The sequence below is a fragment of the Drosophila ficusphila genome, unplaced genomic scaffold (assembly GCF_018152265.1).
Source record: "Drosophila ficusphila isolate 14025-0441.05 unplaced genomic scaffold, ASM1815226v1 contig_723, whole genome shotgun sequence".
NCBI lineage: Eukaryota > Metazoa > Arthropoda > Insecta > Diptera > Drosophilidae > Drosophila > Drosophila ficusphila.
The window spans coordinates 200,142-212,134 of record NW_025064662.1 but is presented as its reverse complement, the minus strand read 5'-3'; the positions used below and the strand labels follow the sequence as shown (position 1 = coordinate 212,134).

General features: G+C 34.3%; 4 protein-coding genes across 7 annotated transcripts; 2 read left to right on the top strand and 2 right to left on the bottom strand.

Moving 5' to 3' along the window:
- Positions 1-4: 4 nt before the first annotated feature.
- Positions 5-1,782, bottom strand: LOC108089227 (probable elongation factor 1-delta). 2 transcript variants are annotated; one of them, XM_017187384.1, is made up of 3 exons: positions 1,633-1,782; positions 876-956; positions 5-688 (listed from the first exon to the last, which is right to left on the bottom strand). In XM_017187384.1, exons 1-3 carry the CDS (start codon positions 1,717-1,719, stop codon positions 92-94), a joined length of 765 nt encoding a protein of 254 aa, XP_017042873.1. In that variant the 5' UTR covers positions 1,720-1,782; the 3' UTR covers positions 5-91. The 2 variants fall into 2 exon arrangements, with proteins under 2 accessions (XP_017042873.1, XP_017042874.1); XM_017187385.1 differs by lacking the exon at positions 876-956.
- A 1,414-nt stretch (positions 1,783-3,196) lies between these two features.
- Positions 3,197-6,863, top strand: LOC108089250. Its single transcript, XM_017187416.2, has 5 exons — positions 3,197-3,351; positions 4,642-4,892; positions 5,011-5,208; positions 5,280-5,441; positions 5,503-6,863. The coding sequence occupies exons 2-5, from the start codon at positions 4,647-4,649 to the stop codon at positions 6,760-6,762; spliced, it is 1,866 nt and encodes a 621-aa protein (XP_017042905.1). The 5' UTR covers positions 3,197-3,351; positions 4,642-4,646; the 3' UTR covers positions 6,763-6,863.
- Positions 6,864-7,710: 847 nt separating this feature from the next.
- LOC108089237 (LIM domain transcription factor LMO4.2) lies at positions 7,711-9,933 on the top strand. 2 transcript variants are annotated; one of them, XM_017187398.2, is made up of 5 exons: positions 7,711-7,856; positions 8,756-9,063; positions 9,166-9,319; positions 9,445-9,636; positions 9,691-9,933. In XM_017187398.2, the coding sequence occupies exons 2-5, from the start codon at positions 8,817-8,819 to the stop codon at positions 9,821-9,823; spliced, it is 726 nt and encodes a 241-aa protein (XP_017042887.1). In that variant the 5' UTR covers positions 7,711-7,856; positions 8,756-8,816; the 3' UTR covers positions 9,824-9,933. The 2 variants fall into 2 exon arrangements, with proteins under 2 accessions (XP_017042887.1, XP_017042888.1); XM_017187399.2 differs by having other exon boundaries at positions 7,727-7,745.
- Positions 9,934-10,089: 156 nt separating this feature from the next.
- Positions 10,090-11,937, bottom strand: LOC108089235 (mitochondrial chaperone BCS1). Of its 2 annotated transcripts, none has more exons than XM_017187395.1 (2): positions 11,765-11,937; positions 10,090-11,399 (listed from the first exon to the last, which is right to left on the bottom strand). In XM_017187395.1, exon 2 carries the CDS (start codon positions 11,392-11,394, stop codon positions 10,099-10,101), a length of 1,296 nt encoding a protein of 431 aa, XP_017042884.1. In that variant the 5' UTR covers positions 11,395-11,399; positions 11,765-11,937; the 3' UTR covers positions 10,090-10,098. The 2 variants fall into 2 exon arrangements, with proteins under 2 accessions (XP_017042884.1, XP_017042885.1); XM_017187396.1 differs by having other exon boundaries at positions 11,862-11,937.
- Positions 11,938-11,993: the final 56 nt, after the last annotated feature.

The window sequence follows — 11,993 nt, the reverse complement described above, 5'->3', positions numbered from 1 at the left end:
AAACTCAGTTTATCAAAACATTTATTTAAATGACTCCCAAAAACATTGATGTAATTTCGAATCTGATTTTAAAAAAATATATGTATGTTTTTTAAATTTTGTTGAATGCCGCAATGTCAACACTTTGAACAAAGTCTTCCAATTTTTCGATTTCCTCGGTCAACCAATCAATCGAAACTTTATCGTCCTCAACCACGCAGGAAATGCTAAGTTTCTGGATGCCAAAGGCAACTGGGACGAACTTGGAAGCTCCCCACAATAGTCCATCCTGAGTGATTTTTCGGATTTCCGTCTCCATAACTTTAAGGTCGGTTTCATCGTCCCATGGCTTTACGTCCAGAATGATATTGGACTTGGCAATAATTTGAACTTTCTTGGCCTTTTTGGCAGCATAAGCTGCCAGTCTTTCCTCCCTAATGCGGGCTGCCTCCTCTTCCTCCTCTTCACTTTCCGAACCGAAAAGGTCGACATCATCGTCCTCATCTTTGTTGTTTGATTCTTGTTTTTTCGTTTCGGGTTCTTCAACAGCTTTAACAACTTCAACAGTATCCAACCGTTTTACCACGGTGTTTAGAAGTTGGGTTAGGGTGGAAATCTGGGATTTTAACTCCTTGGTTTCGTTTTCTAATTGAGTCAGTCGGCTGGTAAGCTGGGAGCTCGGGCCATCATCCAGGGTAACACCATCAATCTAAAAATACATATAATTTATTAATGTTTAAACGGTAATAATGAATAGGTAAATCATTATGGAACTCGGTGGTGTAACTTTAGGTGGGTTTTGCAGAAATAAAAGAAACCTAGGAGTAAAAGCAAATCAAACTGATGGAATACAAAATGCCGGAGTACATAAGGGCAAAGATCACAACAATAGTTACCTTTTCCAGCGAGTTTTGTATGTGTTCCCTAGCCTTTGCGATTTCGCTTACTAATGGGCTGATGTGGCTGCGATCAGTTACCTTTAAAAATAAGACAACACCATTGATTACGTATGAAGACTACAATTTGGTGTATCAAATATATTACTTGTTTTTTTTTTTTTAATTTTTGATTAAATTATCAAATATTTAAAAAAAAGCTTCATGTAATAAGCCAACTTATTTTCACTAAAACTTTTATTTACAACATATACTGTTGTCATGCCGGGATATAGCCAATCATATTAGATGATCGGATGATAAGCCGAATGTTCTTATCAGCCCTTAAGCAAATATGGACAGAGCGCAATAAAAACATTTTAAAAATGTTTCACCTAACTTACCTATAAATATCTCTAGAAGTGTAAAAAATGAAGCTAATCTCATTATCCAAAATTATTGTTATTCACTGTTATAAAAGTGTTGCTTTCGTATTACTCTTGTTCATTGTTCACCTGTTACACACAGTTACACGAAAATACTATTGTACTATATGAACACAGAAATTTAAATTCAAGGATAGATAGTATAAAATCTGTTTATAGCCATAAGACATATGTATACAAGTTGTAATCATGTACCATATATACGAATCGGCGTCCGCTTCATTAATAGAACAAAACATTGCCAAGACCTTTCGAATTTTCTTTGCCGGCCACGTGAAAGCTTGATAGGTATGTAAGTACATATGTCAGCAAACAACCAAATGGTTAAATACCTTTTGAGGGCCCTCGTAGAACCGCTTTTCTGCGACATCATAGCGACTCTTGTCAGTCCAGAATTTATCCAGTGCTTCTACTTTCATCTTAAGTCTTTGCTCTTTGATTTACCTAAACACGTTGCACAATTAGCAGAATAATACGATAACTCATTTTGCAAGCTATTCACTTATCGATATTTGAGCCGATCTTTTGTATTAGTAATAGGAACGATGGAGTGAAGTATAAACTAAATTTAATAGTTTAGTATCAGTGAAGTTGAAGTTTTCACATTCAGAATGCAGAGTGGATTTTACACAAAGAAGTACTGTTTTTGATCGATCGATAAACCCTTAGTACGCATTTGGAAATCACAGTATGTGTTAAAAGTGAAAAATGCCTTAATGCAGTATTTCCCTAAGTGTGGGTCGCGACCCACTGGTGAACACTGCCTTAAAAAGAAAGCAGTCTTCATAAGTCCTTGATTTCGAACCATTTTATTAGTATACTTTTTTCAACTATAAAGTGAAAAAAAAACAGTTGTGTTAATACACAATTACAGTTAGCTTAGGTGCTACACTAAAAACTAAATAAAATACCAATACCAATTATAGGTAAGGACTTCGATTTTTCACAGGTTGAGCTCGCTATTTGCTCGGTGTTATTAACATGTTTGATGTCGTCTTCCTAAAACAACACCAACACATAGTCCTGACTTGATTTCAATGTTAAAGTTCCTGCGTATAATTAGAATTCTTGCAAATAACTCGTAATTAACAAGTCAATTAAAATGAGGGACCAGTCATTCCGAATAATTTTCGAATGAGAAGATCTGCATAAAACTCCGACTACACACGATTTAAAAATTGCCAGCCAAGTTTTATGGCTTTGTTAACTTAAAGGCCTAGTTAGTCAATTACTCCTGTCTTATCCATTTAAAAATTTTAATAATTGTTGTTTGTGGATCTATTGGAACCGCAAGTCCTTTTGTGGTTGAACAGAATCTGCATCATAACGTCTTTTAGATTTGAGCAAAACATTACGTCGGCATCAGGTCAGTTGTTCCGAAAGCAGCTGATTGGCCGACAATGCTAAGAACCAAACCAAACCAAAAAGAAGAAGACAAAAAATAATCGCAAATAAAAATTGCCTTAAGCACGTCAATGAATTTTGACATTGAATATTTTATTCAGTATTCGTGACGGAATTAAGGAGCAATTTGTATGTTTTATTTGCTTTTTTGAGGCCCTAACTTATTTAAGACAATTTTCAGAGACTCTTCTTTTTTTAAAGGCGATACATTTTTTTAAATTTTTTTCTCCTGTTTTCTTTTAACATCGCGAAAAAATTTCCGCGAATCGTCCCGAGAAAGGAACTATTATTAACTGTTGCTATCTAAAATGTACAAACTCATTCTGTAATTTTAAGTAAACTTAGGTATCGGCTTTGATTAATTGTACAAATTATTTTATAATTATAATTAAAAAAAGAAAAAAATATCATCACATCATACTCAAACAAAAAAATGATGTTCCAATTCCTCGTTCCAATTCGATGAATGTACGTCTTTCAATCAATCGTTTTCATTAGTTGCTGGTTAGTTCTCACTTCGAGTATTCGATAGGAACTACAACAAATTAATATTTTACGAAGAAAGTGTTGTGTATTGTTACTATGTTATCATATTTGTGACTGTAGATCTCCGTGTCTTGCGTTTTGTTAATCCTTGCGAATTTTTGGTGCGTACTGATAAAATTAAACATTCGTTTAACCAATGAGGTGGCTTTCTATTGGTTTTATTTAGCGATATGTATATACAGAGACTACTAAGCATTCCAGTGGACTGAGTTTAACGTCCTGGATTCAATATTCTGTGACGAAGTATCATTGTAAGGCAGTCAGTAAAATGCAACTACAAGTTTTGCGTTGATTAATTTATTTCAATTTGATACTTGTATCTGCAAGTTTTTTTGCGTGTATTACATACAGTCGTCTAATCAGGTGGGATATTTATACCACAGCATATGAAACTGTGAGGGCTCCATTCAACATATGACTATTTGTGTTTATGTATAATTATCCAGAAGTGATTGTATATGTGTTTGCATGTGAAATTGGTAGGCAGCAAAAATTTTACTCGCGAAGTTATTCTATTTTCCTTTGGTATACCTATATACGTGTGTTTGTGTGTGTGTGTAAATACATGTACACATATGAGAGCCATTTGTGGTTTTTCAGCAAACCAATCTGCAGTTAGAAACAAAGTTTATGGACTTCTCTCTTTCTTAAGATAAGGGTTTTTGTGGCATGCCACATACATACATATAAAAAGTATTCTTAAAACCTACTTAATAGTCATTAACATAACCCTAACTCGCATAAGCCTGCAAGTGGAAACAATCCAATTTCATTTTATGAAATCGTGAGGCGTAACCTCTTGATTTTGTTCTAACGCGAGGTGGCAACGCCTGCTGCGAAATGCTGTACAAAACGGGTTATTAATCATAAAATTGTTGAATTTAGATATCATATTTATGAAAACAATAGGTGATACCTCAATTTGTTATCTAATCAAGTTAAAAGTTGTTCGCTAAATAAAAAAAAAACATATGTTTTAGATGAGTATTTCACAACAGCTGCGAAATAATCGATTTTTGGTGAAGCAATTATTTTCGATCTTTTAGGGTAAAAAATCGATTTTATCGATTTCATTAAAAAACCTCGATATAAATAAACTTTATTTTTTAAATAGATGAACCTAACCATTCTAGGTGAACAAAAACATAAAAATTAAAAAATATATATCTAAAAACAACCCAAACAAAAAGCAGAGTTCTTGTGATTATCGATTTATTTGCATTTAATGTGACCGTCTTTCTCTTATCATTGCTTTCGCGAAAAACCTCCATATTCGGAATCTTTTATCTGGGCAAGATAAATGAAGAAGAAGATACAAAACCTAAGCAGATGATACAATGTTCAAAGCAAACCCCTTTTTTGCTCGGTACTGACGTTTATTATAATTGCAGTGACAATGGATGAAAAGGATAAAGCTCAACACAACATGATATCCAACCTACCGCTTTTGTTTGCTAATGGATATCCAACATCACTAGAAAAAATAACGGAGCCGCAGTTAGAAAATTTTATTCCATTTATGGTGCAGTGCTCCTTAGGACACATAAACTTACCAAAGAAAGTAGATTGCAGTGAACCAGAATGGTGGCCAGAAAGCGCACCCTTTGAAATTCCACTGAAAAAGCCGAAAGAATTTGTTGGGGTAAGATTTTTTATTTACAATTAAATAAAAAAATGTATTTGGAATGTAATACAAAGAATTTTATTTTGATTAATTGATAAATAAAAATTAATGATATTATTTTCTTATTTTTTTATAGAGTTGGATGGAAAAAATGAAAGAAATTGTGGTTATTTGCTATCAATTTCACAAAAGCTTATTTTTATTAAGATTTTGTAATGATTTAGCTGCCTATGAGCACGCGAGCTTGAGATTCATAAACAACTACAATTCAACAACTTCATTGTATGACAGAAGAAACAACAAATTGCTGGTTACATTTCGAAATGAAAACATGGTAAGTACATTACATAATCATCCATCTTCTTTTCTTTTTAATTTATATCAAATATTTAAATAATCTTTCAGTCATATGATAGACAACAAAAAAATAGAAAGTGCTTGTTGCAGCAAAAGAATAGCAGTTCAATTAACGAAAACTTACAACATATGATGGTTGAGCCACCTCCTTTTGATATATATCTATGCGACAACTGTGATGCTGAACTTTATTCTAAAGAAGCAATACTGGTAAGTAAAATCTTTTTTAACCACAAATCGATTTTTAACCTGAAATGTTTATGCATTGCAGGAGCACGAAAACATTTGTTGCATGGAAGATGATGTTATACTTTGTGATTCCCCTGAGCCCGATAACAAATGTGAAGGGAAGAACGAAGATATTGAACTGCGAAACGCCTTTCTTTTAAACTTTAGCCTGCAATCAAAATTCACTGATATCAGTTCATCTAATGAAAAACAGAAAACATATTCATTTAATGAAGAAACATCAACGGAAACATCAAACAGAAAAAGGCGACTACCATCTCGGAGAAATCGAACAGTTCATTCATTTAGTAGGTGTTCGTTTATCCCAATATCATCACCTGCAGGACAGCAATTGTTAAAGTCGACAAAACAAACTATATCCAAGGAGTATATTTCCGAAAGACAGGAACGTCTGGATCGGTTTTGCTACACGCCACTAGTTGTAAAATCAAACACCCGACAAAAATATTTCGAGAAAAAATCAAACACTACAGTTCATTGCACGTTTAAAAAATCTCATGAACATAATTATCATATATATTCATTTCCAAGACGTCAATTTGTGAAGCGCAGGGACACTACAGAAAACTTCTTGTTTTTGAACTCTCCGCTGATTAAGCAATGCCGTCCAATTTCAGTCAGATTGAAAAAAATATCTGAACACTTAATGGAGGAGCAAAATCACACTGCAAATACAAAACTAAATATAAGACTAACGCGCCACAATTCGCTTAATTCGCATTGGAGGATTTCACCTTCTAGTGAAGTAGTTGTTGATACAATTGACTTATGCTCCTCTGATGAAGATGAGCAACAAGAACAAAAAATTGGTTCGCCTAAAGTACTCGGCTCGGATGCACTTACTATTATAAAACTTACGCATAAGAACAGAAAGTCCAGCAGGCGAGCCATTGAGCCAAGCAAATGTCCTTCAGAGCCAGAATCAGTAGTGGATAATACCGTTAAGCCATTGCAACAGTCATTATACATTTTTTCAAATTACAAGGCAAATTCTGTAATTAGCCGTTGCACTGTTGACTCGATGTCAAATCATTCTTTGGTTAGTTCTCTCAATACATCGAATACTTTTTCGGATTCTCAAGGACGCAGAAAAGAATACAATCAAGAGAACTGCAATTTTTCTAAAAACTTGGTCACACTCACAGACTGGTACGCTCATTCAGCAAACGCGGAGAAGAGCACAGCAAATCAAACTGCTGAAAGTAGTACGTTTGAAGCCCTTTCCGCGGCTCCGCCGTTTAATAGCACAGGGCGAATAATTTCCATTGATTTAACTTCATAGACATTTTAATCCATAGTTAAGTTAAGAAATTGTTATTTTACAAGAAAAATTAAAACTAAGAAATACGATATATGAATAAATAATTTGTTTAAATACTTTTATATTTAATATGCACATTTAACTGTAGTCAATTTTTGGAAAAGAAAATAGCAAAAGCTAAAGGGCTAAAACCTTTCGGTAAGCATATAAGGCAAATGAGTTTAAGACCTTGTATAGGAAAATCTTGCGAAATCCCAAAAACCAAGCAGTTTTTAGCTGATTATTTTAAAGCAAATTATAGAAAAAAGCGATAGTTTTTCAAAGGTAAGTATGTATCCGCCACAATCATGAGCCAAAAACAGATGTTTGAGCTTGAAGGAGCTTTTTGCGGTGTTTACATTTAACATTCCCCCTAAATGTTAGGCAAAACGTAGAGTAATCCATATTACTTGGTTAGTGGCATGTTATAGTAGTTCTATATCTACTTCATAAATTAGCCTTTCTTCTTTAGATGTTTATAGTGCGAACAGTGTATTATCATTGGTACGGCATTCCCAGATCATGTTTCCATCCCACATAGTTCTTTTTAAAATCTGTTCAGGGTAAATATTTATATATATTTTTTATCTTTTCTGTTAAGCTTAACACAAGCAAACCAATTTCTACAAAAATGTATATTTCAAAGAAAAAAATCAATATATAATTCAAGTGCAAAATGATGTCAAAAACAAATTTTATTGTAAGTTACAAACAAAATTTTATTTATATTCTATATTTTATCTTTAACTATCAATTTTTCCAAAACGTCAATCAATTAGCGCAAATTCACTTTATGTTAAAGGTTATCGAATCTGACGTAAAAGTGTCGAAGCCGTCAACACTGATTGCGATATTTTTCACCGAAACATAGCCAAATAAGTGAAATCGGCGATTAAAATGCAAGGGTGCACGGTACACCCTGTATAATCGCGTATTGCTTGCTTTCATATCTATGAATTAGTTTGGTATGTAAAGAGTCGTATACAAGAAATGGTGTTTGAAACCGAAACGATTTTACTGTTCCTCATGGTGTTGTCAAAGAAATTTTCGCTATTAAATAATTAATTGATGAGTGTGTAAGTCGAAAATATAATTGTTGTTTACAAACGTGGTGCTTGGCTCAGTGTTTAAGTGAAATAAATACCTGCATATATATGTACAACAAATTTCGTACAAATGTGCTAGTGACAGCAAAATGGCATATATTAACACAAATATAAAGTTTAATGCATCCAGTTAAGCACTTTGTAATGAGCGAAGCAAATTACCCAAATTAAATATTGATTAATCTATCGGCATAAGACCGCAGTTTCATACACACTTATACGTACTTATTGAAGCGTTCGTTATGAACGTGTGTATGTACATTTGGGTGTTTTACTTATGTATGTACATATGTACGTTTATATTTGTATGTGCGGACAGCTGTGGACAATGTAATGTTTCAAAAATAATCGAGCTGGTTATTAATTCCAGAAATTGTATTTTATGCAGATCGTGCATCGCTATTTGCTTCGTGAATCAAAAAGAAACTGCACTGAATGCACGTTTGGTAATCGATTGATTAAATAAATATTTTATCCATGTCTGTGAACCTTCCGAATTAAATAAATGCCAATTTGAAAAGACTTAAAACCTGTGCATACATACATAAATATTGTTTAATTGCTGTTACTTAATTGTCTTTTGGCAATTAGCTATATTAATAGTTGTATTCAAAAAGACCTAAAGATTATTTGGCGCTTAATATTTTAAATGTTTCAATATTTTTTTATTTTATTTTCAATTCAATTATGCTTATTTCGTACTGATTGGACTTCGTGGTTGAGATATTTTAGATTTTTTTAGTCGTTAAAGTTTAATTTTTACAGACTTCGAGTGGTGAGGTCATAAGATCTTATCTGGCCTTCATTATGTTTGATGCAATTTCCCCAACGAGACTTCCCTCTAAATTGCTTATTTTTGTATTTTTCAGGTTTAAACCATAAACAGGACCCCTATGCCTTTTACGACTTAAGTCATCAACATTTTTTGCAATGAATGCAACGTTCCATTCATATAGAGATATACTAGCGGCACATCACCAAGACTCATCTAGTCCGGAAAATTTCGCCCCCATAGTAATTGATTATAGAAACTCAAACCACACAAAGGACCTTGTCGAGACCAACTCAAATATCTCATCGTCTCAGCTATCGTTCATGGACGAATCTTCAAACGATTTCAATAATCAACAGTTAATTCATTCTAACTCTCTTATTAAAGTGTGTGGTGGTTGTGGAGGTGAGATATATTTCCCCTAATTGGTATTGCATTTTCATATGTGTATGTGGTGTGTTGTTTTGAATATTACAATAATATGTTCCTTTTTTTGTGTCATTACAGATAAAATAAGTGATAGATATCTTTTATACGCTTTAGACAGATATTGGCACAATGGTTGCCTTAAATGTCACTGTTGTGGAGCAATGTTAGCAGAGGTGGGTTCCAGCTGTTTTACGAGGCGAGGACTAATTCTTTGCAAAAAGGACTATTCCAGGTATGGTCGACAACAAATCTAGCTAATTTAAGTTTTCAGATTACAAAATACTGAACTCCTTACCAGGGAAAATAATTTAAATTTGCTGAATACAATTTAATGTAAATCATTTTCGTTCTTTTCAGCATGTTCGGGTGCTCTGGAGTTTGTTCTGGATGCGGGGAAACTATACCCCCGAGTGAACTAGTTGCGAAAGCACTTACTGGAATAAATAATATCGATTTACAAAATCAACAAAAACAAATAATTAATTGCGTATTTCATCTAAGGTGCTTTAGTTGTGCTAAGTGTGGATCAAGTCTGCGTCCTGGTGATAGGTAAGTAATTAAACGAAGTATTTCGTAAATTACGTATCTAATGGTAATTTTTAGGTATACTATGTTAGGAGCTAGCTTGGTGTGTGAGCAAGATTGGCACAAATTACTTAAGGGCCCCGCCAACTCGAATGGAACGCTTGGACAAAGGAAAGGAAAAGTCGGAAGGCCCAGAAGATCAAAGGACTAATCAAATTTAATGTCACATAAAATATACATATATTTTAGAACATAGTTCATATTTTTAAATTACCTATAAAAATGTAATTAAATCATAATATAAAAAAATACGTTCTTTTAGGTGAGTTAGTTGGGAAATATCCATGCAAATAAGCATAAAAGACATTCGAAGAAAACGGTTAGACACAAAATCATGCACAGAATAAATAAAATTTTACAAAATCTGTGAGTTACTTAAACGCAAAATAGTTTTTAAATTGAGAACCCAACAAATACCACGGTATTTCAATTGTTTTTTTTATTAGGACTTAAAACGTTTTCCCAGATATCTTCACAACAATCAATAACAGTTTGAGGGGAGGACAATTTATGTTTCATGAAAAATCCTTGAATTTGAGCCGGGCTTGCAGAACGGCCAAACGAGTTCACTCGCTTTCCAAATTCCTCCGCTTTTGTGACGTCACCATTGGCAAAAAAGTTCTTGAACATTTCTTCTAATTGATACTGCGTGCAGTAGCCAATGTACTCTTTTAAATCTATTCTACCAGGTCGAATTAAGGCGGGATCAAGACGGTCTATATAGTTGGTTGTCATAAAAACAATTCTGGCTTCTGTCGAGCCCACACCATCCAGGCAGTTTAAGAGTCCACTAAACGTTATTCTGTTCAGGCCATCATAAGCGGACTTTTGCTGAGGAGTTGCTTCTCGCGAGACAAAAGCTGCGTCAATATCCTCCAGGAGGATGATACTTTGCTCGGGCGCCACATTTAAAAGGTGATTTAGTCGATCATCGGTTAGGCCTCTTTCAGATAAATTTAAAAGACAAACGCTGTACTCCAATTCTCCTGCCAGGGCCGTAATAAAGCTGGACTTTCCACAACCGGGCGGTCCGTAGAGAAGATATCCTCTTCGATAGGGAATTCCACGCTGAGTATACCACAAAGAGCTTTTTATAAAGTCTTTGCAGTCGGCAATGATTTTCTCAGAGGTTCCACGATCGAGGACCACCGATCCAGTGGGTCGCCTCCTTCGAGGATGACCAAAGGGTCTCCATTCCGCGCCCATTGCTGTATATAGCACAGTTTTTCCTTCGGTGGCTTGCAAAGCCAGTTGTCTAGCCTCTTCCAAAATGTCAAAATAAATAGATTTATTGTTTCCAAATGCTGTGAGCGTCACCGTTTCCCAGGGAACTCCCATGTGCAGATCTAGTGTCTGTTGCTCTCTGGTACGTTCCACCTGAATCCAATTGCCTTTGTAGTGGAACAGGTGCTTTCCAATGCTTGGTATAAAGTCATAGCTGGTTTTTATCGTTCCATTGTCGCTCTGAACAAAGTTCGTCTCCACACTTAAGTGCTGGGTTTTGCGGGCTCCCTTGATTGTGATCCATTTCAAAAGCCACTGATATGATTTATCCCTGCATGGAACCTCCAGGGTAATCATGCAGTGCCGGCGGAAAAGGATTGTTCCGCCCTGAAGACCCTTTCGCAATATCGCAGCAGCTGCTCCAACTCCAAACAATCCGAAACCAGCCCCAAAATAAGGATTCGTTGACAAGCTAGACACAAGCTCGGGCAACGTCATTTTTTCTGAAAAAATATTGCCCTTGTAATTATTTATAGATTTAAAACTAAGTTTAAGTATTGGCCTGCCAAAAAATAGAATTTAAAGGAACAAGATCTATTTACACTCAACCTGTTGATCAACTACAAAGATTTATAGTCCAAAACAAATGTTCTAATGGTAATCATTTAACACTAGGTAGCTGCTTTACTGAAATTAATGTGTATGGGCACTTGTCGACTTCCTTTCAACAAAAACATTAACTCCAAGTCAGAAAAAAATTAACTTTCTTTAAATAAACACTAAAGATAATCCCTTTGTCAACACTTTAGTTATGTAATTAACTGAAATAATAGTGATCCAAAATAAATATTTCGAGTCAAATAATTACTTTAGATTCTTAACAACAAAGCTATCGATGTTTACAATAACTAGTCATTCACAAAACTAAATAAACAATCCTTTTATTTTAAAAAATATATTGATACCGGCATTAAGAAAACGTTTATGTCAACAGTGTGACCGGAGTCTGAGTTACAATAATATACCATGGTTAAGAAAAATATACTAAGAGCATTTTAAAATATATCACCAGTATAAATGGGTTTGTAAAAGTTTAA

What these genes read in the sequence shown, in the direction of transcription:
- LOC108089227 (XM_017187384.1), bottom strand. Translation starts at nt 1,719, where the DNA reads ATGAAAGTAGAAGCACTGGATAAATTCTGGACTGACAAGAGTCGCTAT. An exon ending in TCTACGAGGGCCCTCAAAAG is followed by an intron (nt 957 to 1,632) that starts GTATTTAACCAT and finishes TTATTTTTAAAG; the next exon opens with GTAACTGATCGCAGCCACAT. An exon ending in TACAAAACTCGCTGGAAAAG is followed by an intron (nt 689 to 875) that starts GTAACTATTGTT and finishes ATGTATTTTTAG; the next exon opens with ATTGATGGTGTTACCCTGGA.
- LOC108089250 (XM_017187416.2), top strand. Translation starts at nt 4,647, where the DNA reads ATGGATGAAAAGGATAAAGCTCAACACAACATGATATCCAACCTACCG. An exon ending in AGCCGAAAGAATTTGTTGGG is followed by an intron (nt 4,893 to 5,010) that starts GTAAGATTTTTT and finishes ATTTTTTTATAG; the next exon opens with AGTTGGATGGAAAAAATGAA. An exon ending in CATTTCGAAATGAAAACATG is followed by an intron (nt 5,209 to 5,279) that starts GTAAGTACATTA and finishes ATAATCTTTCAG; the next exon opens with TCATATGATAGACAACAAAA.
- LOC108089235 (XM_017187395.1), bottom strand. Translation starts at nt 11,394, where the DNA reads ATGACGTTGCCCGAGCTTGTGTCTAGCTTGTCAACGAATCCTTATTTT.
- LOC108089237 (XM_017187398.2), top strand. Translation starts at nt 8,817, where the DNA reads ATGAATGCAACGTTCCATTCATATAGAGATATACTAGCGGCACATCAC. An exon ending in AGTGTGTGGTGGTTGTGGAG is followed by an intron (nt 9,064 to 9,165) that starts GTGAGATATATT and finishes GTGTCATTACAG; the next exon opens with ATAAAATAAGTGATAGATAT. An exon ending in TGCAAAAAGGACTATTCCAG is followed by an intron (nt 9,320 to 9,444) that starts GTATGGTCGACA and finishes CGTTCTTTTCAG; the next exon opens with CATGTTCGGGTGCTCTGGAG.